Below are 27,674 nucleotides of genomic sequence, written 5' to 3'. Positions count from 1 at the left end.
TGAATGTGATTATTCCAGTGGCAGACTCCAGATTAGATTCCCTACTGGTTTAATTTACCCACCAGCAGCATCACGGGAATGATCTGTAATGTCAGCTACACAAAAAAGTGAAGGTTGACCAACAAAACAATGATAAAACCTCCTCAAACAGATAGTTAGACATTATAAAAGTTTTATTACAGACAATTTAGATAATAAATAATGTTATATACATTTATATATGTGTGATGTTATCCCTTTCTTGCTGAGGAAAGGAAATACCACTCATATATATATATATATATATATATATATATATATATATGTGTGTGTGTATGTGTGTGTGTGTGTGTGTGTGTGTGTGTGTGTTATTTGTTTTTTTCATTTAATTATGACACAGTAAATATAAAAAGAAAATACTTATAACAGTGTGTGTTGTATTATAGCCTACTTTATTTCTTTGACTTATTTTTATGTAGACATTTAACATTTTTCATATAAGATATTTGTTCTTTTTGCTTTATATTTCTAATGAAAGTGTCAACATTTTGTCAGTTATGTGTCACTTCCTGTTTTATTTTGGCATGTCTAACCCACAGACTGTAAATAAAAGTGGATGTAGACTATCTACTGACCATCAGGGGGCGACTCCACTGGTTGTAAACAGAGTCTGATTGTATTGAAGTCTATGAGAAAATGTCTCTACGTCACACTTGATTTATTACCTCAATAATGTTTTCCTGATGAGTTTATGGTCCCAGTCTCTAGTTTCAAGTCTTCTTCAATACAACATGATGTTTATTTTTTTTAATTATGGTCCATTTATAGGAAAATAGACCATAAAGCAGAGGATATATTAGGGCAGGGCTACCGTGTGATTGACAGACTGTACCACACAATCAGGATAGAGTACAGACGAGGTCAGCTCCACCCTCACTCCTCCTCAGCTCCACCTTCTCCTCCAAATATGGTTTCTTCTGGTTTCAAAAAAAACAAGATGGCGATGGACAAATGACTAAATCGAGGCTTCCAGACGGCAGCTCGCAAACAAATGGATGACGTCACGGTGGGTCTCCCATTGGTCTTACCGTCCCTCGGTTTAGATTTACATTTCCTGCCCTGGTGTTTTTCCCGCACCTGTGATTGTTGACCCCGCCCCTAATGTGTTGCACCTGTGTCTCATTGTCGTCACCTCCTGGTGTATTTAGTCTGCGTCTTCCCGTTGCAGCAGTTTCTTTGTGTTTGCCTGAGTGTGTTTTTGACCAGTTTCGACTGTGAGTTTGCTTGTTCTTCTCTGATGACTCCTGAGTACTGATCCTTCTCTCTGTATTTTAAACCTGCCTTTTTATCTACACCTGAGAGTCCTGCATTTGAGTCCATATCCTGTGGTTCTGATAATTAGCATCAAACCTCCTTCTTCACTGTCACCCAAGAGCTCCCTAATCGTCCAGACCACAAAACTTTAGATGGATATTTTAACACTGCATATTATATATTATATATTATATTTTTTTCATTACTGATCAGTGATTACAAAAATTATGTCTGTTTATTCAGTTAAATAAGTTCAAGACTCATCCCTGATATCTTACAATACTACTCCTAGATTCAGTATAAAATAGTTTCATTGTAGATATTTGCAAAGCCTTTAACCACATATGACATGAATTTATGTTTCTATGAATTTGGTAAAAACTTTAACACCATTTGTGAAATACTTACATTAAATTGCCCCATTGAATGACAAAGAAATTTGTACCTAAGATTAGATCATATTTTATGACCAATTCTTGCAGGAAACCAGGTCATTCAACAGAGTTCGCTGACTTTTTCTTGCCACTGTTGCTCAAACATGCAAATCCTTGTTGCTGTCGTTGGAATGGAAAACCTGATGTGAGTTCCATTTTCTGAATTTGGTTGTTGAGATTCAAATTTAAATGTTTAAATTTAAAATAAAAATGGAAAGCAGAACTACAGGAGGCCTCTCCTGAAAAGCAAGAATGACTGCAGGAAGTAATAACCTGCAGGAAGTTCTTTCTGAGGCCAGTAAAGTGCACAGGAAGGTCATCCTGGTGAGTTAGAAATGAATGCATATGTTTATGGCTCCAACTGTTGTCAAGTAGGTGGCACAGAAGTGGCTGATTTTTTTTGTGTTACAGCTGCATGTTGGGTAAAAGCAGTACAAGCGTCTGGAGCCCAAGAGGACTGAATATCACATCATGTCTCAAACTGTTGACGTGACCACGGAGCCTCTGAAATGGCCCATTGCTCCAGACGGCTACATCCCCAACTCTGTGATCCGGAGCTGGAGGGGGAAGGGGAGGGGGCTTGGCCAAACAGACTGTTGGGATGATGTCATCTTTTATAGTCTTCATCAGGACAGCACAAGTGACGAGGAGGACGATAGCACAAGAGTTTTTTGGTTCATCCAAGATGAGGAGGAGGACGAGGAAGAGGAAGAGGAGATGTATGAGGTGAAAAGGAGGAGGAGAGAAAAGCAAGATGGGATAAACAAAAAAGAGGAGGATAAATCAGATGTGAAGAGAAAAGAGGATAAGAACACAGAGAGGGAAGTTGAGAAAAATGAGAAAGAAAATAAGAAAAAGATGGAGGTGGAGGGAAAGGAAGTGGTAGATGAGAGGAGAGACAAGATGGATAGAAGTGACCTGAAGCCGTCCTACGACTTTCAGACAAAGACACATCTGAACCAGCTGAAAACATTTGATGACAGAAAAATAAAGCCTCAAAGGCAAGAAGCTGGTTTGACATACAGTTCAAGGGATGCGAACTTCCTGTAAGTATTAAAACAGAACAACTTTCTTCTGCAAGTTGCACAAGTCTCCATAAATAACTGAATATATGTCACCTTTTTTTCTAGTCCACCCTCCTCTCATGAAAACGGACCTGAACCGATGATAGACCTGAGGGAAGACATGAAGCTCTGTGAAGCCGTCACACCTCCGCTGCAATATCTCTCAAATACACAGAGACCAATGAGTTTCATTCCTGAAGGTACCAGCAAATGATGCTGAACTGGCGTTTGAGAAAAATTATTTTTCCCTTTTTCACTTTGCAACATTTTTTTTCCACTTCTATAGAGCGGCCAAAGCCTCCAGTGGAAAGTCCTGTGGTGTCTGCACATACTTTCATCCCAAAGCAAGGTTACTATCATCAACACTACACTCTGTATATGTTCATTCAGCGCAGGAATACACTGGGTCTCTCACATGAACACAATTGTGCTTAACTAGTGGGTCTCAGTGAGTTATTTGGAGTAATTTGGAGTTTTCTCTTGGTCCAGACTTTGTGTATGAGCCACTCTGATTTAACATTTACAATCCTTTCATCTGATTGAATTTAGAATTTAAATATTTTACAAAACATTAAAATAAAACAATGTGACATGGATATTCTCTATACAATATCACTATGTTTACATACCACGCTCTTACCTGTCCAGTAAATATATGGCTTTGACCAGCAGCTGTGAGCTTAGCTTAGCATGAGGACCAGAAATGGGGTAAAAAGGCTAGTCTGGCTCTGTGAAGACAATAGAGTCCACCTAACAGTATCGCTAAAGCTCACTTATTAACACAGTAGATCTTGTTTGTTTCACTCGTACAAAAACCAAAGTGTGTAAATAAGAACTTTTATGGAGGTTATGTGACATACTATTTCTTGATCCGATGCTGCAAATTCTTGAAGTCTCTTGTGAGTTTTAGAGGTGCTGATAAAACGATTGTGTTACCTTGGACAGAACCAGGCTAGCTATCTCCCTCTACCCTCAGGAAAGAAGAAGGATTTAGGATAAAGAACCAAAAATGTTCTTGCATGAGGCCCATTATATTGTACACTATTTAAATCACCATTCTTGATATTTAATCTTCTTTGTGTTGTAGGTACCTTTTCAATAGCTGAAGAACCCAGATTTAGAACGTATCTACCAACTACAGAGCCCCAAAACTGGACTTCTCAGCCCCAGAAGCCTACCCCTTCAATCCCAGAGGATCCTCAACCCCAACCAGACCTTGCCCCCCCTGAATGTTTGCCTGTCAAAGACAAAAGGTTCCTCCTGTCCTCGGCCAAGTATAACAACATCAGAGACCAAGAACGTTTGCCCCTCGATCGAAAAGTCATCGAGCTCTATAAGAAGTTCAGAGTTGGGAACAAGAACTTGTCAGGCCATGGAAAAATCTCCACCACTGCTGGGCACTCTCGTGCTTCTAGGGCTAATACTGGGGGTCTGAACAGTGGCCTGAGTAACTCTCCTGCATTTAAGACTAAGCAGTCTAATATTCAAACTCAACCCTGTAGGATTATCCATCCTGAATGTCCCAGCCACCCACTCTGTTCTGACCCTGCACAATTTTCCCAAACTATCAACTCTATCAAAGACCAAAGAGGGCACAAGCCGATGCCTGAGTGGAGGAAAAACCTTTACAAACTAATTTCTGTCCAAGGTTTCCGTTCACCTCGGGCAGCAAGGCGGGCCACGACAGAGCATCCAGTGAAGCCTTCCAACGCTGGACAACTGGCAGCATCCATACCCTCGATCCAGCCTGGTCAGGGAGCAGCACATCAGAGGGTGGTGCAGAAGATTCAGTTGAAAGACCCCCCGGAGCTGGCCTCCCCGAACTTCCATCATGTGATCCCAATGGCCTCCCAACACAGCTTCTTTACTTCGGATCCCTGTGGGAAGACTCAGTATGGAAGGCTGCAGTTCGACTGGATGAGGGGACATGACTAGGACAAGCTGCTGAAAGTATCCACAGTTTAGACCAAGGACACTGTTTAGAAAGTCGTGGATGAAAACAGGGCTTCGTACCATCTGCTTAGCAACTGACCAGCACCATTTCATTATGGGCTCATTTGGTTGAACAATAAAATAATTTGTTGTGCATCATTTTCGTCAACATTTTGGCTAATTAATAGAGTAATTTAGGTACAGGTCATCTTATTTGAAAGCCAGCACAATCTAGCATGCTAGCAGGCTAACATTAGCATTCAGGTAAACATGCAACCCCACAGCTGCTACAACAACTATATTCATTGAAAACTTCATTAGGAACACCATACTAAGACTGGGTACCCTCAGTTCTTTATGTCATTGATTGATGTTGATCTGCCCGATATTGACATGAATGCATCACATCAATTCTGCACATTCATGCTGCCAATCTCCTTTTCTACCACATCCCAAGGTGTTCTACAGGATTCAGGTCTGGAGACTGGGCAGGCCACCGAAGTTCACTGAACTCCACTTCATGAAACCAGTTGGAGATGACTTTTGCTCTGTGACATGGAGCATTATTCTGCAGGAAGTAGACATTAAAATATGGTAAACTGTGGTCATGAAGGGGTGAACATGGTCAACAATACTCAGGTAGAATGTTGTACTCGAACCATGATTGATTGGTGTTAAGACCCAAAGTGAGTCATGAAAACATTCCCCACACCCTTACACCACCACCATAAGGAGTTGACACAAGGTAGGTTGGGTCCATGGATTCAAACTCTGACCCTACCAACTGCTGCCTCAGCAGAAATCCAGATCCATCAGACCAGAGCTACGTTTTTCCAGTGTTCAAATGTTCAGTGTTGGGTCCAGGTTTCTGTTGGTGGCTGACAGGAAGTGGAACCTGCTCTCTCTGCTGTTGTAATGCATCTGCATCAAGGCTGAGATGTTTTTCTGCTCACCACAGCTGTAAAGAGTAGTTATCTGAGTTACCGTAGCCTTTCTGTCAACTCCAACCAGTCTGGTCATTCTCCTCTGAGATGTATAATAAAAGTATAAATCAACAATAAGTGTCTGAGCTGTCATGTGATGTATAAATAATGACACAAAAACTGAACAGATACAACTCACATAACTTTATTGACATTTGTTTCTTGACATCTGTGTGTTTCCAATTCAACATGACCTTCACATCAGTGGCAAAACATTTTGTTCTCTATCAAAGAATCTAAATAGAGAAACTCTATATTAACCCAAAAAAAATTAAAGCTTAAACACAAATAATATGGCAAATGTTACCTCACATTATCTCAGGAGGTTTAAATTAAGTATAATACACAATAAAGGCCTATAAAATAAGAGAAATACAATAAGACACTGGCTGTACATTGGGTTTACTGAATATCTATTGTGATTGAACAGACAGATCTATGTAAGGCAGACAAACAGTTTACATGTACTGAAGTGGCACTTTGATAGAAACTATAGACAGACAAGAAAATGGCATTTCAGACATATGTGTATTTCATTAGGCGACTTATTATTAAGGTCAACAAGTTTGAAATTCTATTGCTTTTGGAAACACTTGTGTTATTTGGAGTACAGCATCTTACATTACAGCAAATGCAAATGGTTTTTATTTATTTTGCCATTAATTATACAGAAAACCTGCTAAAATTCTGAATAGTGCATGACATTCACCAAAACATATATTGTCATAATTATTACTTCCATATGTTGTAATTATGACTTAGCAGCTGATAATTACAGGATAAAGATCTTTTAATTTTGAAGATATAGATTCAATATTTGAGTTATTAATTGTCATCATAAGATTCTGTCTGAAGACAACTATATCGTAATTAGGAGATACAGATGTAATTATGATACTAAGTCAAAATGACAAGATTACAGGAGTCATAATTATGAGAGAAGTTTAAGTTTTGTTTGTTGAATTCAGTGTGATTCTGTAGAGCTACAGCGCAGCATAGCACCATCAGCACAAATGAGTTCATAATGTCCATTTAACCAAGCTGTGAGCCAGTGTGGCAATACAGCTGGGAAATACTGTGATGGTTTAAAGTAATGTCCTGCATTATTACTTACTTTCTGTCTCTAAATCAACAGTGATTTGTACATGAAAACCACTTCTGTGCCCTTTACCCTTTAAAAAGTCCACCATACGACTGTATAACCACAACTGTAGCATTTACACCTCATTTAAAACCCATCAGCTAACGGTTGATGCTGCACGCCACATCAGCAAAGCATAAACAGGAGAAACTGTTGCTGCTATACAACAGCCCAGTGCACTTTTAAAATCAGAGCAGAAAGCTGACAACAGATGCTGTGGGCCAGTAGATCCAGTGTTAAACAAGTGTTTCCCGGTCATTTAGTGAAACTGAACATCATATACTCTGAGTACAAAGCTGTGTAACAGGTGGAGTAAAACAAAATGCTCTACAGCTTACGATCATGCATATTAAATAAATTCTCTCAGTGTAGAAGAGGTAGCTGGTACACTCTTAAAACATCAGCTGAAAATGTTACATTCAACATGAGCTGAATAAAGATTCTGCAGAAAAAAATGCCAACGTAATAAAATACAATGACTCCAATGGATAAAGTCTGATTATGGATTTAAATTATTATAAATGACGACTGTTGGCCACAGATTTAGAGCTGATGAATGAATTTACATTTATATTTACATTTGTCAACTTTCACATTTAAATGAGCCTCATTTCACTGCAGAATCGTCTGCACCGAAGTGCTTGGAAACTCGTCTTTGGTACCATCAAAAAATCAGCTTTTCCAAATGAGAACGCAGCTAAAAGCTAAAAGAGGAACTCTGCTGTAACGTCTCTTTTTTTAACCTGCTAGTGGCAAACGATGCTGGACACTGATGAAACATCCTTGGAGAAAAATATTTGAGAATGCTGAATTTTAGTGGCATACCATTAACTGTGAAAATGATACTGCATTGATACGCTTTAAAAAACAAAGAAGGGTTTCACCATGAGGATATCAGCCAGCGATGGTGCACTAAGTGCTGACGACAGCGTTTGAAGGCCATTTTGTGTTTCCCACTGATGATCCCATTGAGGCGGTTTCTACGCGGCTCAGGAGATGGTTCCATGAGGTACTATATGTAAGAGCAGGCTGGAACCAAGACCAGGAGGGCTGCAGAGTGTAGTGATTCTGAACCAGCTGAGCAGCGTCGTACCAGACTGAGCACAACATTGGTTCAAGTAGAGTTTGAAATCCTCAACAATTTGACTGAGCTCACCTGGTGCAAAAGCAAGAAACCACACCAAGTGTGTAACCTTGCAAAAAAAGGAATTCAAGTTTTTACTTGACACAAGACTGTGACTGACTGTACCCGAGGACCTGGTCACCTCCGCAGCCCCGCCCCCTCAGCAGAGCAGGATTATCTGGCGTCGTTGAGCTGCCTGGCCACCGTCAGGATCTCCTTGGCTCCTTTGCTCAGCAGTAAGTTGGCCAGGTCGACCCCCAGCCGCTCTGCTCTGTCCTGGGCTTCACCGGAGATCTTGCTGGCTGTCACTCCCACTCGCTGGATCGGCTCAGCCACCTCCTCTAAGTTCTGTCACACGTAAACACATCATCAGTGTTGACACAAACGAAAAACAGATGATTTCCCACTTATTACTTGTTCCATCCAGTTTCTTCGGCTGTTACCTTGTCCTCAGCAGAAATGCTTGTCTGCATGGTCTCCTTCAGACTGTCTGATCCGTCCAGGCTGTACACTGCCCCCGTCAGGTAGAGCTGGGAAAACACAACAAACTGTCCTTCAACTTTTATACTTTTTGTACTTTTTAATCTGAGTCACAGCCAACATCTCAGATACGTTCAGCAATGTAAACAGGTTTACAGCTGTGCCCATTCACATCTGTAAAAATCTGAGCTATCAGAGCTTTCTTCTTCTTTGTCACAATATTATGCTAGTAGCAGCTAATGTAGCCTTGAGCTACACAACTTTAGATGCAGTAGTTCTCCCCAACACTTAAACAGACTTTAATGTCTGAAATCAGTGAAGTTACCCTTTAAAAATGTGATGACATCTTCCTGTATAGCTAACAAGCTGCAAACAGAAGTAAACTGTTTGTTAACTGCTCCAAGCAGCTGCTAACGAACGTCTGCTCTGATTGAAAACGATGTCAGAGGAGCAGATATGTCTCTCACTCTTGATTGGTTAAAGTAAAACACACCTGTCTCTACCTCACATTCTTACCTGGGAGTCCTTCACCTCAGTGTGGACAGCCACTGGAACGCTGCACCCACCCTCCTGCAAAGATGAAATGTTCAGTTGAATACGCTCGGTTTTCTATGGTCAAACAATAGGAAAGTTTGTGTGTGTGTGTGTGTGTGTGTGTGTGTGTGTGTGTGTGTGTGGTGTACCAGTTGTCTGAGGAAGGCTCTCTCAGCGATGCAGCGCAGCACAGTGTCAGAGTCGTGGAGGACAGACACCATCTCCAGGATGTCTGCATCTCTGGCCCGAACCTCCACTGCCAGAGCTCCCTGAAAAGGACACACACACATATGAATGTAGTGTTTTATTATCAGCATAATCAATTATCAATTATCCTCTTCTTCTATATACGAGTCATATGTTGCATCCCACTGTTCTTACCTGTCCAACAGCGTACATGCAGTCTTCAGGGTCCAGGATCTACCGGTGGAAAAATAAAATCAGACTGTGAGATGAGGAAGGTCCTGCAGACAGACTTCAACACAGAGGACTTGATATGATCTAAACGGTACCTGGCTGATCCGGTTCTCCCAGCCCATCCTCCTGAGGCCGGCGGCAGCCAGGATAATGGCAGCGTAGTCCGCCTTCTCATCCAACTTCTTCAGGCGTGTGTTCAGGTTCCCACGCTGGAGACGACAGTTAAGGACACAAACAAATATCCTCTCTGGCTTGAGAAAAAATAAATCCCCTCTTATTTTCAGCTATTAACACATTCACAGAATCCCGCTGAAGGATACAATATCTTTGAACTCCAGGTGGGGGAATCTCTTCTTCAGCTGAGCAGCGCGGCGCAGTGAACTGGTGCCGATCACGCTACACAAACACACAGAAAGACGTCAGGTTTGATGCGACTGAAGACAAATACAACTAGTTAACTAATCCATCGGACTGTACCTGTTTCCTGGCAGAGTGTCGAGAGTTTTTCCTGCATTTTTTGGATGTAAAACCACTGCATCATGGGGATTTTCTCTCCTAAAAGCAACAAGGACAGCGAGAGGTTACACAACAAATACTACAGTGATCTGCAGAAAGGACAATGAGCAACATATGACTTGCACTGAGCTCCAATATGGACCAATAGGAACTGTTCCAACAAAGGAAGAGCTTATGTCCCAAACACAGCCTCACTATCTCCTCTACTCAGCGTCAGTGACACTGGCTTGTAATAAACAATAAAGGCCTCATGATATGGTTTAACACGATGTTCTCAATCAGGGACTTTGTAATATTGTCATACGTCATCCTCCCTCTCCTGTCCCCTGAATACCTGCCGCGTCAGCCTGTGGCAATGTTAGCTGCTTCTGTTTTGCAACATCCTCCATCTTTGTAAAAATAGAATTAATGAACCAAATTCTACTAATTCTCAGGGTACAGGTTGGAAAACTAACTTTAAAACTCAGCAGCTGGTGAGACAAACCAACATAACACATGTAAATGCATGCTGATATCTACTTGTGTGAGCGCACGTACTTCAGCACAGCTCCAATGGTGAATCCTGGAGGCAGAGTGGTGGGAAGATCTTTCAGCGAGTGAACGACCAGATCAACCCTGCAGGAAACAGAGGAACAGTCACGTTTACATGCTCCTTTTATGTTTCATGGTACAATACAGCCATTCAGGGGTGTTCCATGTGTTAAATCTTCAAGAGACACCAGCAACATCTGAGGCTGCAGGAGAAATCAAACAGTTTCCCTCTGCATGATTCAATCTGAAGCCATGGATGATATTGTAGGTGGGATAAATGGCTTGTTGAATAATGATGACTTTTTTTTTTTTTACTCAGGCTGCTGTTTTATTCTAAGACACGCAGCAGTCAAAAGTCATTTACAACTGCAGAATAACTGCACAAATTAACTGTAAACAGCAGCTACAGTACAAAAGTATCAGTCTCCTAAAGTCAAGCCCTTTCAGTTAACAGTTCGTGTTCGCTGATGAAACAATGCAGTGGAGACAATGTGGTGTCAGCCACAGATGACACCGGTCACACTCACTCGTTCCTCTCCAGAGCGTTCTCCAGCTCCTTGGTGAACAAACTCTTCTCTCCAATCTGCATTAAAAAAAAACAAAAAACAGGGATTTTCAGTTACAATGCTTCTTTACTCTCATCTGTTACAGCGAAAATACAGACATCTTCAAGCAGGATGGATGTGTCTCATGTATATACTGTACAACATCAGATAACGAAACAAAATTAGTCTCTAATGAATTTTACATCTATTGTTGGTGTTGGTCTGTTATAATGTAATCACTGCTTCGTGCCCAGTATGAGAAATAAAACCCAACTTCTCATTGTGGAGTGTGTAGAGCTGAAACCATTAGACAATAAATAGATTAGTGTTTAAAGGTCCCATATTTTATACTTTTCCTGTGTTTTCTTTAAAGTGTTGATATCTATAAGAAGATATATTTGTGGTTTTAAGAACCAAAAACATCTCAGAGTAGTTTTACATCTCCTCTCTCAGGCTTCTCTCTGGAGCTTTAGTAACAATAGGTCAGTCAGTCAATCAGAGAAGAGGATCTGAGCAATCCAATAAAAAAAATATAGCAGATTTCAGGTAAACACTCTGAGAAACTAAATCCTGCAAGGTTGGATGGTGGGTCCAGTGTGTGCATTTCTCTGTGGACTGAGGCTTTGATACTTTCACAGTATTAATATAGAACCTAGTGTGTAAAGAGACCGAGCTTCAAAATAAAGTTGAAGTAAAACTAAAATTCATACAGTAATGTGTACTGTGATTTAGTTTTTGTTACAATGGATTTGATAAAATTAGTAACAAAGAAGCATCATTAACAATCTGTATCAAAGTCAACGTATCAGTGCCAGTGCTGACACGAATACTACTGATAACGATACCCGCCGCTAGTTGTGGCCCTGGATGTGTGAACACTCATTTAAAAAGATTCACCTTTGATAAAGCTGTGTCAAGGATTTTGTCTCCTGTCGTTGTCATGCCAACTGAAAGACAGAAGATAATGATTGATTCAATAATGTAATTCAGCACAAATAACAGTGAAAACACCAAGAACAAGTCAGAAATGGAGCCACACATCTTCATTTGTTATGACATAGAGGACGTTAAGATGAAATAAAACACGCTCTGCAATGTTTAAACAGTTCAAGTGGAACATTAAGTCATTGCTTTGAAGTAAGTGAAGTAAAGTAATAGCTACAAGACCTTAAGTGGTTTGTGAATAGTGTGTGTTAAAGAGAAAAAAAAACTATGTAAATGCCATAAGAATAAGCTCCACAGTTAGTGTTTCACTGTAATTTTACAGCATCTTTTACATTTATGGAGTTAATAATTAACCAAATATTCAAAGCAAAAAGGCCTTTATGATGCTAAATAATTTGTAACACAGCTACAAAGTTGTACATTACATGCACAGTGCATTTTTTGTTATAATCTCTTAACAACGAAAGTTTGGGATGATTCTCACTTATTTCCAAGTGGACGTCAGGGTACAGTTCTTTCAGCTTCGCCGCCACACTGTCAGTCTGGATGCAAGCCAACTGGGATAGAAGGGCACAGCAGAGACTGACTTTAGCTGGATTGTATTCATACTTTAAAAAAATTTTTTAAAACACTCATCCATATAGTCAATGAAAATCAAATCAGTATGACAGACTGAAGGAGAAACAGTTATCTTAAGAGGACATTGTTGAGGCAGAACTGTCTTATCTCTGCAAGAAGAGCTGCAGACGTCCTTCTCTGCTGTATCTAAACCAGCGTGGAGGAACGGTGCTTAAGATAACTCACAGTTAACTGACACACTGAGAGTCTGCATGACTTATCTTCACATTGAAATTATAGTAATTATAATACTGATCTGAAAGCAATCCGCTCTGAATTCTTATAAAGTTGTGAGCATAATTAAAGCTCATAAATGAATAGATGCAGTACTTTACCTGGCTTTTGCGGGTTCCGATCCGGATGACCCGACTAACCTTTCCATTCCCATCCTGCAGGGGCAAAAAGAGAAGTTAGCTGAAAGACTTTACACTCACTTTCTGCAGAGCCTCTACCTGATATTCTAGCTGAGTTACCCCTGCACAATTACAACCACATCTATAAGTGTGATGAAGCATTTTCTCTGCATGCCTCACCCTGATGTACTTGTAAGGTCCATCCTCCATAATTCTGTGTCCGCACTGAGCGTCTGCACTGTAGAGGCTATTGTGTCTGCTGTGTGGCTGGGACTGCCTGCTGTGTCTTGGTAAGGAGCTGTGCTGAGGTCATATAGCCTCTAGATACTGAACAGTGGTCTTTTTTACCGGACACCACCCCCCCTTCTTCAGGACCTCCACCCCAAGATATCTCTGGCTCCAAAAGATAAGTGTGCCAATTCATTGAGTCCGTTATAAAAGGCAGGGAGGGGCAGCTAAGGAGGGTCCTGGGTATAAGGTGTGGTCATAAAACAGACTGTGTGTGGAAACTTTTATCCTCTGAATGGTCGGCAGCCATCAGCATAGCTGCCACTGAAGAGAACACACTACTCTGAAATAATAAAAATTTAAATCACAATTCCCACTGCTTTTATTTAAAATATAAATTTCCAATAAAATATTTCTCTGTGTATAAAATGAGGTGACAAATCTTTAACACTGTGTACTGACATCATCTTATAAAAGGCTGTCTACATGACTTTTTCCCATATTAAAAAGTGGCTATGAAGGACTGATAATGTTTTATCAAAAATGTCATTGGCCATAACAGAGCATGGAGACATGTGACTGGCTGGAGCTTGAACAGGCAGGAGTTGGTGACAATAAGAAAATTAAGAAATTAAGAAAATGATATTATCATTATTACATATGAAATGATAGAAAATTTGCTGCGGGAATTAGAAGACTCCAATTTAAATCACTGTGAAAATACTGAAATATCATTTCATAAATATGTACTTAATTTTAATGGTTTATAGAGCTTTTTGACAATTTACTTTTTCACGTATATAATGTTCTGTATTTATAAAACACACATTATTACTTATGACGATATATCTCATTTATTTCTTTTTGTTTTGTTCTGTTTTGTTCTCTTCTGCTTATCAAGAAACTATACTAAAAAATCTACCACTTTAACGTTACCTAGCAAAGCACCGGGTTACTATATCATAAATATGAATCACTCTCTTTTTACAGACGCTAATAATGGGCACACTTCCATTCGGCATCAATTAAATAGAGCAAATAGCCCTTCATTTGCTAAAACCGACCACATAAAAAGGTGTTTCTCAAGTTAATACCATTACACAACGTTGTAACGTTGGTCGGTGTCTTAGCCGAATGTCAGTGTGATTCCTGAGTGATTCGCCTCTTCAAAAGTCAACCGCCGTGATATTTTCGAGGCGTCGTTAGCTAACAAATCTGCCAAGTGACCTGCAAAACTGAATAAAATAGTAGAAAATCAAAGCTAACACTTTAAGCTAGTCATTTGCCTCTTCTAGCTCCTATCTGTCAACGTTTACGACAGCTACCCGCCTACTTTTCACCATCCAATGGGAAACAGAATACGACAACAGACGTAAACAACAGCCAATCACCGCGCTCCAAATGCCGGCGCATACGGAAATGGCGCTCGCCACCAGGAAGAGCGCTGACGGCTTCATGCATGGTGCAAACCACTGGGTCAAATTAAGAAAAACCTACCGGAGATGCTTTCTCTTCCGACATATCGGTGATCCGCTTCTCTCCGCCGATGTTGTTCGAATCAACAGCGTGTTTTCCTGGACAGTAAATCCATTAAAGACCACCAAACCCTGTGAAACGGTCAGAGCCTCCCTCTCGTGCAGCTCCCATATGAATGAACACGGAACCTCATGATGTCATTGGACTGGTTAGAGGTCATTTCCTTGTTCCGTCTGCCAGTTTCCTCTCGGGAAGAATATGCAAGAAGATAAAGAAGTCACGACCAAATAAAAAAAAAATATTTGTTCAGTGTGTGTTTTGCAGGCGAGTCCTTTTTAAACTGTTATATACTTAACACCAGAGGGAAGATTTTATAGCTTCCTGGTTTCACTTTTTCATTGATACCCTATGATGTGTGGATGTGGTAAATACTACTGGTATTTCAACTTCAAGTGCCACACCTAAATCATGATAATGAGAATATAATATCTTAAGGAAGGGTTAAGGCAATCTGTGAGCAACAGTGAATACAGGTGGCCCGCACACCTGTGGCCCTCTGGAATATTTTAGGGGAAGGGCCAGTGAACTGTGTTAAAACCTCCACCTCTCAGTGAATAAATAGATCTTACAGTGTGGCTTTCCACTTTCCACACACCTCTTCAGTGATGACACCTGGCGACCACACCAAGTTACTGCCTCACTCTGAGTTCTGTAGCGTTAAGGTGGAGTTTCCATCTCTCAGCATGTGGCACTAACAAATTAGTCAAGTCGAAATTTGATGTAGTTGTCAGTATTGTAAGAGTCATGGTTAGATTAACCAGCTACTGGACCCAAGATCACACAAAGCCATAAAATAATAATAATAATTCAGGACCAGTGTTCTCTCTGAAGCTAATGGTTTGTTGATCTTTGTGGTTTATAAAGCAGTTAATAAATTAAATAGTTTAGATTTTTCTTAATGTATTTTATTATAACTACTTAACATAGAGTGACGTCATGAAAAACACAAATAGGATGTGCTGTTTTACTTCACATGTGATTTTCTGTTTGTAAAACCATAGGTTTCAACGAGTGTATTTGTTGTTTTCCGTGTATATTATTTGATCAGTAGCAACACAGTCCACAATCCCCAGCATGTGTTAAACCCCAAATAAAAAAATGAATAACACATTTATTCATTTGGCTGACACGTTTTATTCAAAGTGACGTAAAACCAAGTTACAATGCAAACTGCGATTCGAGCAGGAGCCATTTTTAAATTGCACAGTGTGAAATATTATGCAAAGGTGTGGCCAAAAATAAATAAAAGAATAATTACACCACAGGGCAGGTAGCTCCGCGATCATTAGTGTAGGTAGTTATTCAGTACGTGACACATCACCTTCGCTTATTCAGTCTATGGAAGAGATTAAAGGTATGTTGAGGCCGTAAATCGTTGGCATTACCTGTGAAATCTAAAGAAGAGGGAGAAACGCCTGTGGCAGCAGCTGTAGTAACTTATTTATGCAGCAAGGCCAACATTTTGGGGCCCACGTCACTGGTTTCCACGGTGGGCTGATCTGGCGCGGCTCTTCCGGTGGAGACGTGGCTCTGCGCTGCTGCCATATTGACGCTAGCTAGCTAACAATCATACAGCTTGGAGTCAGCTGCACATTCGCACCTTGTTGTTCCGGAGTGATTCGAAATCCCCCCCAAAGCAGAAAACACGAGAGCCAGAAGATCGTCGTACCATAGAGAGAGACCAAAATGGTGAGTGTCAGTCGAAAATCGTGATATTTCCTGTCTTTTATCGGGCCTTGCAATTATCATAACATTGGCTAATCTGGCAAGTAGCTAAAGCTAGTTAGGTATCAGTTAGCTTGGTCGTCCAGGACCGAAATAAGAGCAAATACAAACGTTTCTCTCTGTTGGGTAGACAACGTCAGCCTTATATTTACTCACTAAAATTAACTAAATGAACCGTCGTTTCATTACACTGAGCCAAATTTCAGGTGAATAGGCGGCACTCAGTGTGCAGATATTGCTGACGTTAACTAGCTTTGCAAGCTAGCGCTAAGGTTAGCTCCTGTCACTAGCCGGATCCGAGCTAACGTTACCTGCTGTCAGCTTGTCCTCAGCCAGACGACACTGGATACCGTGCTTAAACAAACCATAGCCACATGTACATTTGTATTATCGTAACTGTAAACTAGGCAGTGTGACAGTTTGTATTCTGGGCAGTCGATGGTAGCGGTTGTTGCTGGTCCTGCCAAGTTCAGATACACTGCACTTCGGGGTCTTCAGCTTCAGCCATTGTCAACGTGGAATGGATGCAGTTCCTCCATTCATTTACCAGTGTGAAATAAAGTATTATTCATAGTGAGTTTACCTAAATTCAGTTAAATTGACAATATTGTGTAAGTTAATTTACTGTAATGGAAGCGTATTGTTCCTGTACCCGATCGCTGCCGTTTTCTCTGCCGTGATGAGAACGTTTCACCAGATACCATTGAAAATACTGGTGATTCAAAGTTGCTTGTGCTCCTTGTCAAGCATAAACACAACTTAAAAAAATACGCGACATTTGCTGGATTTGCTGAAACTCGGCATACATGTTGTCTCTGCTGCAGCAAGTATTTGAGTAAAATGTCAACCTTTATAATGAGTTTTCTAGTAATTCCTATCGGTTTCATTCCATAAAACCAAGCAGAATAGGTAACTTCACAAGCTACAATACTATTAGAATAGGTAGTTCTGAGTGAGTGATGCTTATGCCGAATTTACACACAGACACACACCCAAATATATACACACATTCGTTGGCTGAATGGTGATCTGAAGGTAAAGGGGCTAATGTCACTTTTTTTGGTACATTATTAAGTTCCTGTTGCCCTATAATTTATTTTTGTATTTCCCTTTTGGTAACATTTGTTTGCTCAAACTGTGAATGTGTTATAACTAAAGGGCCGAAGGCACAATAATATTCATGATGTGTTTTCTCTTCACCTGCAGGTGCTGTTGGCAGCGGCGGTATGCACCAAGGCCGGGAAGGCCATTGTATCGCGGCAGTTTGTGGAAATGACCCGGACACGTATCGAGGGTCTCCTGGCTGCGTTCCCTAAACTGATGAACACTGGCAAGCAGCACACCTTTGTGGAAACAGACAGTGTTCGTTACGTGTACCAGCCCCTCGAGAAACTCTACATGGTCCTCATCACCACCAAGAACAGCAACATCCTGGAGGACCTTGAGACACTCAGACTTTTCTCCCGTGTGGTAAGAAATAATGGAACTTAATCTCTGTCTCTGTTTATGCCTGTACATTACACCGCACCCATCATCAGTGATATATAACACTGACATTGTCACCAGGTAGTGTGCTAACATGATGAAGAAGTGACAAATGCTGTTTTGGGCAGGTAAATACAGGAACTGCAGATGAAAGGTTGCTTTAAGCTAACTCTGGTACATTACATAAAATGGTCGCATTCATGTTTAATTCTTTACATTGTCCCTCATGAATAGAATAAGAAATGAAATAAAAAGTAAAAAAGGCGAGGGGAATGGCCCTATGTAGGGCCCCACAAATTACACCAGGTCTCAATTTCGATGAGAGGATGAAGCGAAAGTGTCCTTCTGGTCATGAAAAGAGAAAAAAAACACCGTGACACTTAATTGTGGAAAAAATACTCAGGTGAACTTGTTCTGTCTTCTCCAAGTTTGATGTCAGCAAATAACAGTAACATCAGGATGATGTGCATCTGTCCCTGGTCTTTCCGTCTTGCTAACTGAGCTGGGCAGTGTGTTTCTTGCTCTGCTTCTGTCTTGCTTACCAGCCACTTCCAGGGCTGTTCTGTGACTTTGTGCCTGACAAAAGTGAGATTGAAATGAAATTATAGTGAATATTTATAAACTGCAGATCAGTTTGAGCACAGATAACCGCGACACACGTGAACATGCGACCATATGCATATGCACCAAATGAAACCAGACAGTATATGGTAATATATAGTATATAGTCAGCTATAGTCTTTCATTCAGGGTTTAGTCACAACTCTGGGCTAATGCAAGATGGAAAGCAATGGGTTGACATCAACTGTTGATTAAATATGGAATTTAAAATGTTGATTAGCTCAGCATACAAATAATAATAACTATGAGGTATGCAGCCAGGCTTATTATAAATAGTATTTTATATTTGGAAATGGTTTACATGGTTCACGGGTAGGAGGGCACCTGGCCCCTTAGCAGAATTTTGACTAGGGCCCCAGGGATGTCAGGACCAGTTCTGGTGTTACGGTACTTAACGAATTGTGCTACTAGGTGATTCAGGCTAGCTAACATGATGTATAGGAGATCAAGAAAACAGTCAAAATAAATTGGCTTGGCTCTGTGAAACACGGGAGAAAGGCTAGCCTTGTTCATGGTGCAAAAAAAAAAAAAAAAAAAAGCCAGGTGTGTGTGTTGGTATACCACAAGGGAGTTCAGAATGGCAAGTTCCAAAATAAGTGTCTGCATTAGAGAATTGCAGCTATGGTAATGTGTGGGGTGTTGCTAAAAGATGAGATCTGTACCTTTTCACACATTATATGTAGTCACTGTGACCTGTCACCAGATGCAGATATCTCTCTTTGAGTTAGTGAACCATGCACTGAAGCAGCCTCCAGCATCTCACTATGTATTGATGGTGTATCAGTGTAATGTAGGATTGTAGACTTCCAACATCCAGAGTATCGACATCTGAAACCTAAAACCTAAACCTAAAATCGCTGCTGTAATTATCTAACGTAAGTGCATAGACACAAATGTAAATAAGGGCTTTTATTTCCTGCTCTTCATGTCATATGTAGTTTTGATCGTGACACTCATGATGTCCTGTAGTGCTTGACAAGCACTGAGAGATTTTAAAAAACCAAAAAAAAGAAAAAAACAAACTATGTCAGAGACAACTACACCCTGTAAAACCATTCAATTAGTAATTAGCTCACATAGCAAGCAGATCAGTCCTGGTAAATCTCTTGACAAACTGAATTTATCTCTGCCATGTAACAGCCATCTATTGTGCACTGACTGCTTCCTCTATTTCCTGATAAACAACATTACTGCATGTCTAACAGGACACCCTTTTCACTCTTCACACTATTTCAATTTAGTTGAGTTGCCTTTTGATTAATACACAGAGGTAGAAAGAATCGAAATTGTGTGTAGTTTGTATTTTGGTGTTTTTGATTACCAAACCATATGCACCTCTAACTAATACACTGTTGGGAAATAATAGTGAAAGTGGGTCAGTGTTGATGTTCACTTCAGTATGTTCTCATTTTTTCTTGATATGGAAGATCTTGAATTACAATCCAAAATGGGGACAAAAGGTCAAGTTTTTTTGCCCCTGATCCTGATCTGAGTCCTTTAATATTGAGTATCTGTCAGTACCTGACTTATCTTTATGTTATTTAGATATTGATTAGTCTGTATCTGAGAAATTGAAACAACACAGCTGTAGACTACTTAATCTCTTACACCTTATTTTTTAATCACCTTTTTGGTCAAAATACTGAACGTCATGGTCCAAAAATTTAAAAGCTTCAAGTGAGTTGGTGTGATTTGCAAGAAAGAAGAGGTCTCACTCTGTTGGAATTGTTGGAACTTATGGTAGAGTGGTGTTAGAGAGTGAAAGTTCTTCCCTCACAAATGATCTTTTAAAATGTACCAACAGAGGCGTGTAGAGATCACACTCACTGACAACAGCCGGGGTTAATTTATGCCTGCCATGAAGTCACTCGCAGAATTAACATCAATTATTTTAAGGTGGTGAAAATGACACCAGTTAAAACTGAGGAGCTGCTTGCTTCATGTTTTCTATACTGCTCTGCTTATGATTATTATCGCAGCCTTTGTGTATTTTTCCAAATTCAGTGTCTGAAATGTGAAATAATATTTCACATTTGCAAACACTTATTTTCACTGGCTTATGCAGCGGGATGTTGCGCTGTCGAGCTTGTCTGTCTCTAAGGAGGAGCTGCAACTCTCTCAGGCTGAGGTGGACTAAACAGCAGAGCACAGTAATGAAAGGATCTGGTTTTAACCAGTCTACACTGATCCATCAAAATATGTCCAGATTAGCCCGGATACTGATCTTAACAATCAGCTCGGAACATCTCTAATTAAAAGATAAATTACAATAAGTTACTTTATGTTATCTAATGTATGTGATGACTGGTTGTTAAAAGGACCTCAGTTACAGTTGCTCAGAACTTGACATCTGTATTAATACGAAGACCTGAGCTCAGCAGCTGCTATTTCAAGCAAACAGCTTTTCTGAAATGGCTTTTAGCCTAGACTGTCATTTTTCATCATTTTTCTGTTACTTTTCCAAAAGTTCACGTCTCGTTCTCGCTGCAGGTGTTCCAGATGTTAAAATGTTTGCTCTGCTTCAGTTGGTTGATTTTCATTTCTCTTCCCTGGCCGTTCAGATCCCAGAATACTGTCGTGTGCTGGAGGAGAGCGAGATATCGGAGCACTGTTTTGACCTGATCTTCGCCTTCGACGAGATCGTGGCATTAGGCTACAGAGAGAACGTCAACCTGGCTCAGATCCGCACCTTCACAGAGATGGACTCCCATGAGGAGAAGGTTTTCCGTGCTGTCAGAGAGGTGAGATCACACTGTTATGACTGGTTTGTTTATTGGATAAAATGAGTCGCTGTGAGGAAATTGGGTCATTGAGGCAACGAAATAAAGGGATGGTACAACAAAACAAAACGATGACTATAGTGAATGGTTTAATCCCATAGCAGTGTTTTATGTATTAATTAGGCAGACATAAAGAAAATGTAAAACACCAGTGAAAACGATGTAGTTCTCTCAGTGTACTATTACCGTTTACTTGAATTTTTTTATTTTTAATTACACAGACTCAGGAGAGAGAGGCTAAGGCAGAGATGAGGAGGAAAGCCAAGGAGCTGCAGCAGGCGAGGAGGGACGCTGAGCGCTCTGGAAAGAAGGTGCCAGCTTTCGGCGGCTTCGGCAGCGCTGGCATGACCAGCATGTCCTCAGGGTCCATCATCACAGACACCATCGTGGAGCCGGAGAAACCCAAGATCACACCTGCTGCAGTCAGGTACACCCCAGACAGATCCACCAATCAGCTGCTTTTGGAGGTTTCTTCCTGTTAAAAGGGAGTTTTTCCTCCCCCCTGTCGCCAAGCACTTGCTCTTTGTGGGAACTGTTGGGTTTTTCTCTGTAACAAAGTAAGGTCTTGACCTGACCCTGCAAAGTGCCTTGAGATAATGTATATTATGATTTGGCGCTATACAAATAAAATTGAATTGAATTGCTTTTTGATTTGACCACTGCTTTTTGCTGTTGTTAATTATTTTCTTTGTTATATTTTTTTTCAGACCAAGTGGACCCAGTAAGGCTCTGAAACTGGGCGCTAAAGGGAAAGAGGTCGACAACTTTGTCGACAAGCTCAAGTCTGAGGGTGAAACCATCATGCCCACCTCAGGAAAGAGAGGCTCAGATGTATCAAAGGCTCTGCCACCACCAGTCAACGTGGAGAGGTACGGACACAGCATGGTCTATATGGTTAATGTTCATTCCCCTGTTAACATTAGAGATCAATACTTTACAATTAATTGAGAATAGATGGCCAGTTCAAAAAAAACAAAGATTCCTTTTCATCATGTCCATTATTTAAGAGTGAGATCCAATTATGTTAGGTAACTTGGACCTGTTGTAGTTTTGTCTTTAGTTCGATCATCAAGTTAAAAGAAAAGTCATAAAAATGTATATTTAGACATGTTTTGACTTTACTAACACCACAAGCACTGATCATCGTGGGAGTGAAAAAAATCCCCAGCGACAATTTGGCCAAGTCGGCAGCAGATGCCTCAGTCAGTCTCCCACTCTAATTGTGAGTTTGAGCACAGACAGAGCAGAAACTCTGCTCTGCTCACTAATTAATCTGCAGTGTTTGTGTTGACATGACATCAGCTTGATACCTGCAGAGAGCTGTTAGCAAACATTAGCGCTCCGGACTGAATAAAGTAGAATCCACACACTGTTTTGTGTCTCATAGCCAGAGATCATATATCTTCAACAAACAGAGCTCAGATTAATGTGCAGGTTATTTTTCAGTCTTTGTCTCACAGCTGCAATGATCTCTAGAGATGCTACAAGTTAGCAGAGCTGGTGAGTCCCCATAGGCTGTGTAACTTTTTACTCAACAGTTGATACGACTGTCACGAGTGAGACAGCTAATATAGTAAGCTATCATCTATGCTATGCTTTAACCTAGAATAACCTTTCCTGCAAGTTGTTTCCACAAAGTTCACACTTGAACCACGTTCAAAACGTAACCACTGAATACACAGAACATTCAGTGCATACATACATATACATACTGTCTGGATGTGTGTCCCCCTCAGTGTACATCTGCGTGTGGAGGAGAAGATAACGCTGACCTGTGGTCGCGATGGCGGCCTGCAGAACATGGAGGTGCTGGGCATGGTGACGCTCCGAGTCACGGACGACAAGAACGGACGCATTCGCCTCATTATCAACAATAATGACAACAAAGGACTGCAGCTGCAAGTAGGTCGACACATATCGCACAGTGACGCTCGTTTAGAAAGGAGGGAAAATGTCATAAATGTCAGTGTATGAAAACCTGATACTAAGAGACGATCTTGTTGTCGTTTCTTATTTCTGTGTGTCTTCTCTACTCAGACACATCCCAACGTGGACAAGAAGTTGTTCACAGCGGACTCAGTGATTGGCCTGAAGAATCCAGAGAAGTCGTTCCCTCTCAACAACGATGTTGGCGTGCTGAAGTGGAGACTACAGACCACAGACGAGTCCCTCATACCTCTAACCAGTAGGTTCTGCTACATGTGCTTTATCTAGGGGCTCATGGAGTAAAGACACTGTAAAATGATGCTGCTTCTGTTTATTCCATTAGATAATCTGAGCCGGATGCTGTACAGTTGATGTATTGTCACATTTATACAGTGGACACATGTATGAAAAAGTCAGGGAGGCCAACATCGTCATATTCTAACCTTATTAACTTCAAACTGTTGATTGTCCTCACTGCAGTCCAGCACAGTGGCAGATTAAATGTAGTATTACAGTATAACTGAACGTTTGCCCCCCCCCCCAGTAAACTGCTGGCCTTCAGAGAGCGGCACTGGCTGTGATGTCAACATTGAATATGAGCTGCAGGAGGAGAGCCTCGAGCTCAACGATGTGATCATCAGCATCCCCGTGCCGTGAGTACATGACAGAACTAATGTCCACGCTCTGACTGTGGGTCAGGAGCTGTTCATGCATTCAAAGTGACTGTTTGTAGTTGATAAATTTGTGTTTTCAGATTTGTGGTTTCAGATTTACAAGGAGATCTGGTCACCTTGTAAATTTATTCTCACAAACTGTGTCCCAGTGAAAAAATAAAAATGGTAAAAAAAAAATGGTTAAAACACTGGTGAATATTCTAGTTTTATTAGAAGTCACTGTCTTCAGGATCATATACAGTAACATTTGAGATGTAGAATAGTGAGGTGTGAGTGTGTGGTTTTATAAACTCGATGCTGCTCTGCAGATCTGGGGTGGGAGCTCCTGTGATCGGGGATTTGGACGGAGAGTACAAACATGACAGCAGGCGAAATGTGCTGGAGTGGTGCCTACCTGTCATCGATGCCAACAACAAGACCGGGAGCCTGGAGTTCAGCGTCGCAGGACAGCCCAATGACTTCTTCCCCATCAGTGTGTCCTTTGTGTCCAAGCGCAACTACTGCGACATCCAGGTACGTGTCTGAGTCTGTGTCCACATGAACCAAACTGTAGTGAGACTGTGGAGCCACTGAGATACCACATTAGTTTACCACCTAAGATCTTAATATTGCTGTTGCAGTTGTTCGTTATATTTCCAGTTGATTTTATGAGTCCTGTCTCTCTTTGTGGTGTATTTATAATTATTAATATTCAGATCTGCAACAATTAGCTGATTAATATAGCAATACATTGTTGTTGAATGTTTTTGATTGATACGATTTATTTTGAACATGTTAAACAGAAAAATGTGTATAAGCAAGAAAAACAAACAAACAAAAAACATCAACAGACACATTAGAGAGTAAATAATTCAGATAATCTGTACTCAAAGAAGCAGGAGTCAGATCAAACAGAAAGCACACATTCAGACAAAATGAGAGCGAGACCATCAGAATAAATACAAACCTAAGATTCAAACAATCCAAGAACAAATCAGTCAGGTTAGGAATAAACAATACATCATGTGCCCATCTGATCAGTTCAATATATTATTTCTAAAGAGTCTCAGTATCAGAGATCAGAGATCAGCCAACACTATTACTACTTTCCACCTTTGATTTTTGTCTGACACACTCAGGAAGTCCATCAGACTGCAACTCGTGTTTATCAATGAGCATTTAATGATTAACCACAAAACCTCAAAACAGCTCGGACCACTTTTTTGTGGTTGGGAGGGATTATGCATGTCTGTTTTTTTTTTTTTTTTTTTTTTTTTTTTTTTTTCTTCTCTATAGTGAACTGTGGCTCATTCAGGTCTGCAATGACGGAGGGAAGCAAAACACAGCTCATCTAAACTGTCTCTAGTTAACAAGGCTGGGACACCTCAACTTTTATGCATGTGCAGATATTTCAGTCCCGAAAAAAGAATAAAGATATGTGTCAAATTTAGCTGGATGTTATGTTTAAAAAGCTTTTGTCTGCTTAAATGTTCAAAACATTACAGGAGAAGTTAGGCAGGAACATTTCCTTTTACATGTTATGAAAGAATTGTCGTGGATAGATGCTGTATGGAGAGCAGATCCGTGCAGATAAAAGTAAAAGAGTTGTATTTGCTCCTGATTGTGCTCAGTGATGTTCCTACGTACATGTTGGTGACTTTTGACTTTTCTTTTTCCCAGGTTACCAAAGTGACTCACGTAGACGACGACAGCTCCGTTAGATTCTCTTCAGAAACCTCCTTCGTCGTCGACAAATACGAAATCCTGTAAAAATATTGAGAAAACGACAAAAGTTAAAAAAAATCACCAACAAAAAAAAGTCCAAATCTATGCTACAGAGAAAGATTGAAGATTTCTTGCCTGCCCACCCTGTATACTACTTCAGAGACTGTGTACATCGACAGGACTGCGTCAGCCCTCTGGCAAAGCCTCTTCCTGTGGTGGAGCAGAGCAGCGGTGGTGTATTTATATGTTTGTATGAGAGAGGATCATCTATATATAGAGTTAATTGAACAGGTAAAAACCAACAAATCCACACAAAAAGAAAACTACGCTGATGCTGTTGTGTTCGCCGAGCAGAGCTGTAAAGAGAACTTCAGACACAGTAGAGGATGACTGCGGGGGTGGGGCCACGAGAGGCCGGCATCCATCTCTTCATCAGTAAAACCCTGCCAGGTGGTAGAGAGGGAGAACAGGGACCTGAGGGCCACTGTCTCAGTCTCCACTAGAATGAGCGCTGGTAGTTTAGCATCCTCCACAAACTGTCTCCTTCACACTCACATTGCAATGGTTCGTCGATTCTTGAATGGGGTTCTTGCTTTCTCTCTTCTTCAGATTTTCTTATCCATAATAACTGCAGCATTGTAGCTGTCTCAATCATTATAAGCCTGTCGCTCTTTAATCGTTAAACTGTTGTGATTTTGCTCTATTGATATCTCACTTCAGATGATTGTTTTTTTTTCTTCTTTCTTGTGAGAACACTGACTTTTCGGTTTTTGTAGAGAGGTAACACATTGGTTCTTCGCTGAAAAGCAAAACTGTGGCTCTGTGCTAAACATATTGTCTGTACTGTCTGCAGTTATCATCAGCAAAATTGTCCTTTTATTTTTAACTTTGGTATTTTTTACTGTTCTGTGCTGTATAATTTGTCATTGTTTACCACTAATCTGGATATTAAAATTTGACAGTGAAGAGCAGGACTTTGTAAGGGATTCTCAGCTGCACAACAAAGTTAACCATCAGTAAAAACATTTGACTTTTGCATCTGTTGAATATTCTTACAATCTTCTTTTTTTTTTTTTTTTTTTTGGAAAACAATTGCAACCACTCCACTTTGTTAAAAGGAAATGCCATGTTTCACCCTGGTTCATTTAAGTCCAACGATCCCCTGAGATATGACAGAATTAAAAAGTACTTTGAACGCAGCCCAGAAACAACATATGAGCCCCTAATCTAACCAGCCAGCCTGACATTCAAACCCATTCCCCTCATCCGAGCTGAGCAGAGCGACTGCTGGAGCCCTCAGTAAACTCTGCCATTCATCCACCCAGTCATCCTTTACTTACATTCTCACAGTACATCAACATTATTCTGAATATAATGTTTGTCTTTCATGTTCGTTTTTTTTTTTTTTTTTTTTCCCATTTATACTCCCTGAATTTCAATTTAGCAATGGCTGTGTGGATGTGGGGTTGAAAATGGCTGTTTTGACCATTTTTAACAATTACTGAAGGGGAATCTTAACATTCCAGTGTACAATTAGAAAAAAGACTCTTTAATGGAATAAAATGTATTATTGAAAATGTAAGGCTGACTGTTTTTTGTTTTTTTTGTTTTGTTTTGTTTTTTTTGGTAATACTCTTAATTAGCACCAAGAATTTAGTTGGAAATCATGAATCAGAAATATTCCTGTATTAGAGTGAAGTGGTTCTGGTTTTTATTTTACTGGCCTTTAGCATTGGGTTGATGACAAAAGAAAATGTTTTGGACCCACCTTGGGGATAAGGGCCCCCCCCGATGGCCCCTCACATTTGCACATTTTGCAGTGACAACTACAAACACTCTTAAACCTCCTGTAATAACACTGTACTGCACTGCTGCTGCTCCGAAACTCTTAAAGTTGATGTGTGTTGCAGCTAAAATCTAATCTAATCTGATTCCCTGCATGTGAGGCATTCAGGGCACATCTGTAAATTATAGAGAGTTCTTTGGTGGATTTCTTTGCCTGGGCCCCCCGAAGTCTCGAATCACCACTGAGCATGTATGATCTAAAAGAGAGGAGGTCCAATGTTGGACTTAATGAGCCATCATC

General features: G+C 40.5%; 3 protein-coding genes across 5 annotated transcripts; 2 read left to right on the top strand and 1 right to left on the bottom strand.

Annotated features, from left to right (window-relative positions):
- Positions 1 to 1,774: 1,774 nt before the first annotated feature.
- LOC139614591 (uncharacterized) lies at positions 1,775 to 4,882 on the top strand. Of its 2 annotated transcripts, none has more exons than XM_071471955.1 (5): positions 1,775 to 1,872; positions 2,139 to 2,773; positions 2,858 to 2,991; positions 3,078 to 3,140; positions 3,879 to 4,882. In XM_071471955.1, the coding sequence occupies exons 2-5, from the start codon at positions 2,199 to 2,201 to the stop codon at positions 4,724 to 4,726; spliced, it is 1,620 nt and encodes a 539-aa protein (XP_071328056.1). In that variant the 5' UTR covers positions 1,775 to 1,872; positions 2,139 to 2,198; the 3' UTR covers positions 4,727 to 4,882. The 2 variants fall into 2 exon arrangements, with proteins under 2 accessions (XP_071328056.1, XP_071328055.1); XM_071471954.1 differs by lacking the exon at positions 1,775 to 1,872 and adding an exon at positions 1,888 to 2,051.
- Positions 4,883 to 5,837: 955 nt separating this feature from the next.
- Positions 5,838 to 15,148, bottom strand: LOC139614593 (porphobilinogen deaminase-like). Of its 2 annotated transcripts, none has more exons than XM_071471958.1 (14): positions 14,635 to 15,148; positions 12,892 to 12,945; positions 12,423 to 12,495; positions 11,891 to 11,940; positions 10,976 to 11,031; positions 10,455 to 10,532; positions 9,879 to 9,956; positions 9,722 to 9,797; positions 9,497 to 9,610; positions 9,366 to 9,404; positions 9,134 to 9,253; positions 8,967 to 9,020; positions 8,414 to 8,500; positions 5,838 to 8,318 (listed from the first exon to the last, which is right to left on the bottom strand). In XM_071471958.1, the coding sequence occupies exons 1-14, from the start codon at positions 14,656 to 14,658 to the stop codon at positions 8,145 to 8,147; spliced, it is 1,077 nt and encodes a 358-aa protein (XP_071328059.1). In that variant the 5' UTR covers positions 14,659 to 15,148; the 3' UTR covers positions 5,838 to 8,144. The 2 variants fall into 2 exon arrangements, with proteins under 2 accessions (XP_071328059.1, XP_071328058.1); XM_071471957.1 differs by lacking the exon at positions 14,635 to 15,148 and adding an exon at positions 13,090 to 14,446.
- Positions 15,149 to 15,962: 814 nt separating this feature from the next.
- Positions 15,963 to 27,170, top strand: arcn1b (archain 1b). Its single transcript, XM_071471956.1, has 10 exons — positions 15,963 to 16,362; positions 17,605 to 17,868; positions 21,066 to 21,245; positions 21,506 to 21,711; positions 21,992 to 22,153; positions 23,021 to 23,186; positions 23,322 to 23,469; positions 23,755 to 23,863; positions 24,193 to 24,397; positions 25,544 to 27,170. Exons 1-10 carry the CDS (start codon positions 16,360 to 16,362, stop codon positions 25,631 to 25,633), a joined length of 1,533 nt encoding a protein of 510 aa, XP_071328057.1. The 5' UTR covers positions 15,963 to 16,359; the 3' UTR covers positions 25,634 to 27,170.
- The last annotated feature ends 504 nt before the right edge of the window (positions 27,171 to 27,674 follow it).

Source organism: Trachinotus anak, unplaced genomic scaffold (genome assembly GCF_046630095.1).
Source record: "Trachinotus anak isolate AG129_WGS33_773 ecotype Australia unplaced genomic scaffold, CSIRO_AGI_Tana_v1 ptg000034l, whole genome shotgun sequence".
NCBI classification, from domain to species: domain Eukaryota; kingdom Metazoa; phylum Chordata; class Actinopteri; order Carangiformes; family Carangidae; genus Trachinotus; species Trachinotus anak.
The sequence above is the reverse complement of the archived record's forward strand: the minus strand, read 5'-3'. Positions and strand labels throughout refer to the sequence as shown.

Coding starts and splice junctions, on each gene's coding strand:
- LOC139614591 (XM_071471955.1), top strand. CDS start 2,199: ATGTCTCAAACTGTTGACGTGACCACGGAGCCTCTGAAATGGCCCATT. Junction 2,774..2,857: donor TCAAGGGATGCGAACTTCCT/GTAAGTATTAAA, acceptor CTTTTTTTCTAG/TCCACCCTCCTCTCATGAAA. Junction 3,141..3,878: donor TACTTTCATCCCAAAGCAAG/GTTACTATCATC, acceptor TTTGTGTTGTAG/GTACCTTTTCAATAGCTGAA.
- LOC139614593 (XM_071471957.1), bottom strand. CDS start 13,119: ATGGAGGATGGACCTTACAAGTACATCAGG. Junction 11,032..11,890: donor TTGACACAGCTTTATCAAAG/GTGAATCTTTTT, acceptor TTTTTAATGCAG/ATTGGAGAGAAGAGTTTGTT. Junction 9,957..10,454: donor ACCATTGGAGCTGTGCTGAA/GTACGTGCGCTC, acceptor TGTTGCTTTTAG/GAGAGAAAATCCCCATGATG.
- arcn1b (XM_071471956.1), top strand. Junction 22,154..23,020: donor CCACCAGTCAACGTGGAGAG/GTACGGACACAG, acceptor TGTCCCCCTCAG/TGTACATCTGCGTGTGGAGG. Junction 23,187..23,321: donor ACAAAGGACTGCAGCTGCAA/GTAGGTCGACAC, acceptor TTCTCTACTCAG/ACACATCCCAACGTGGACAA.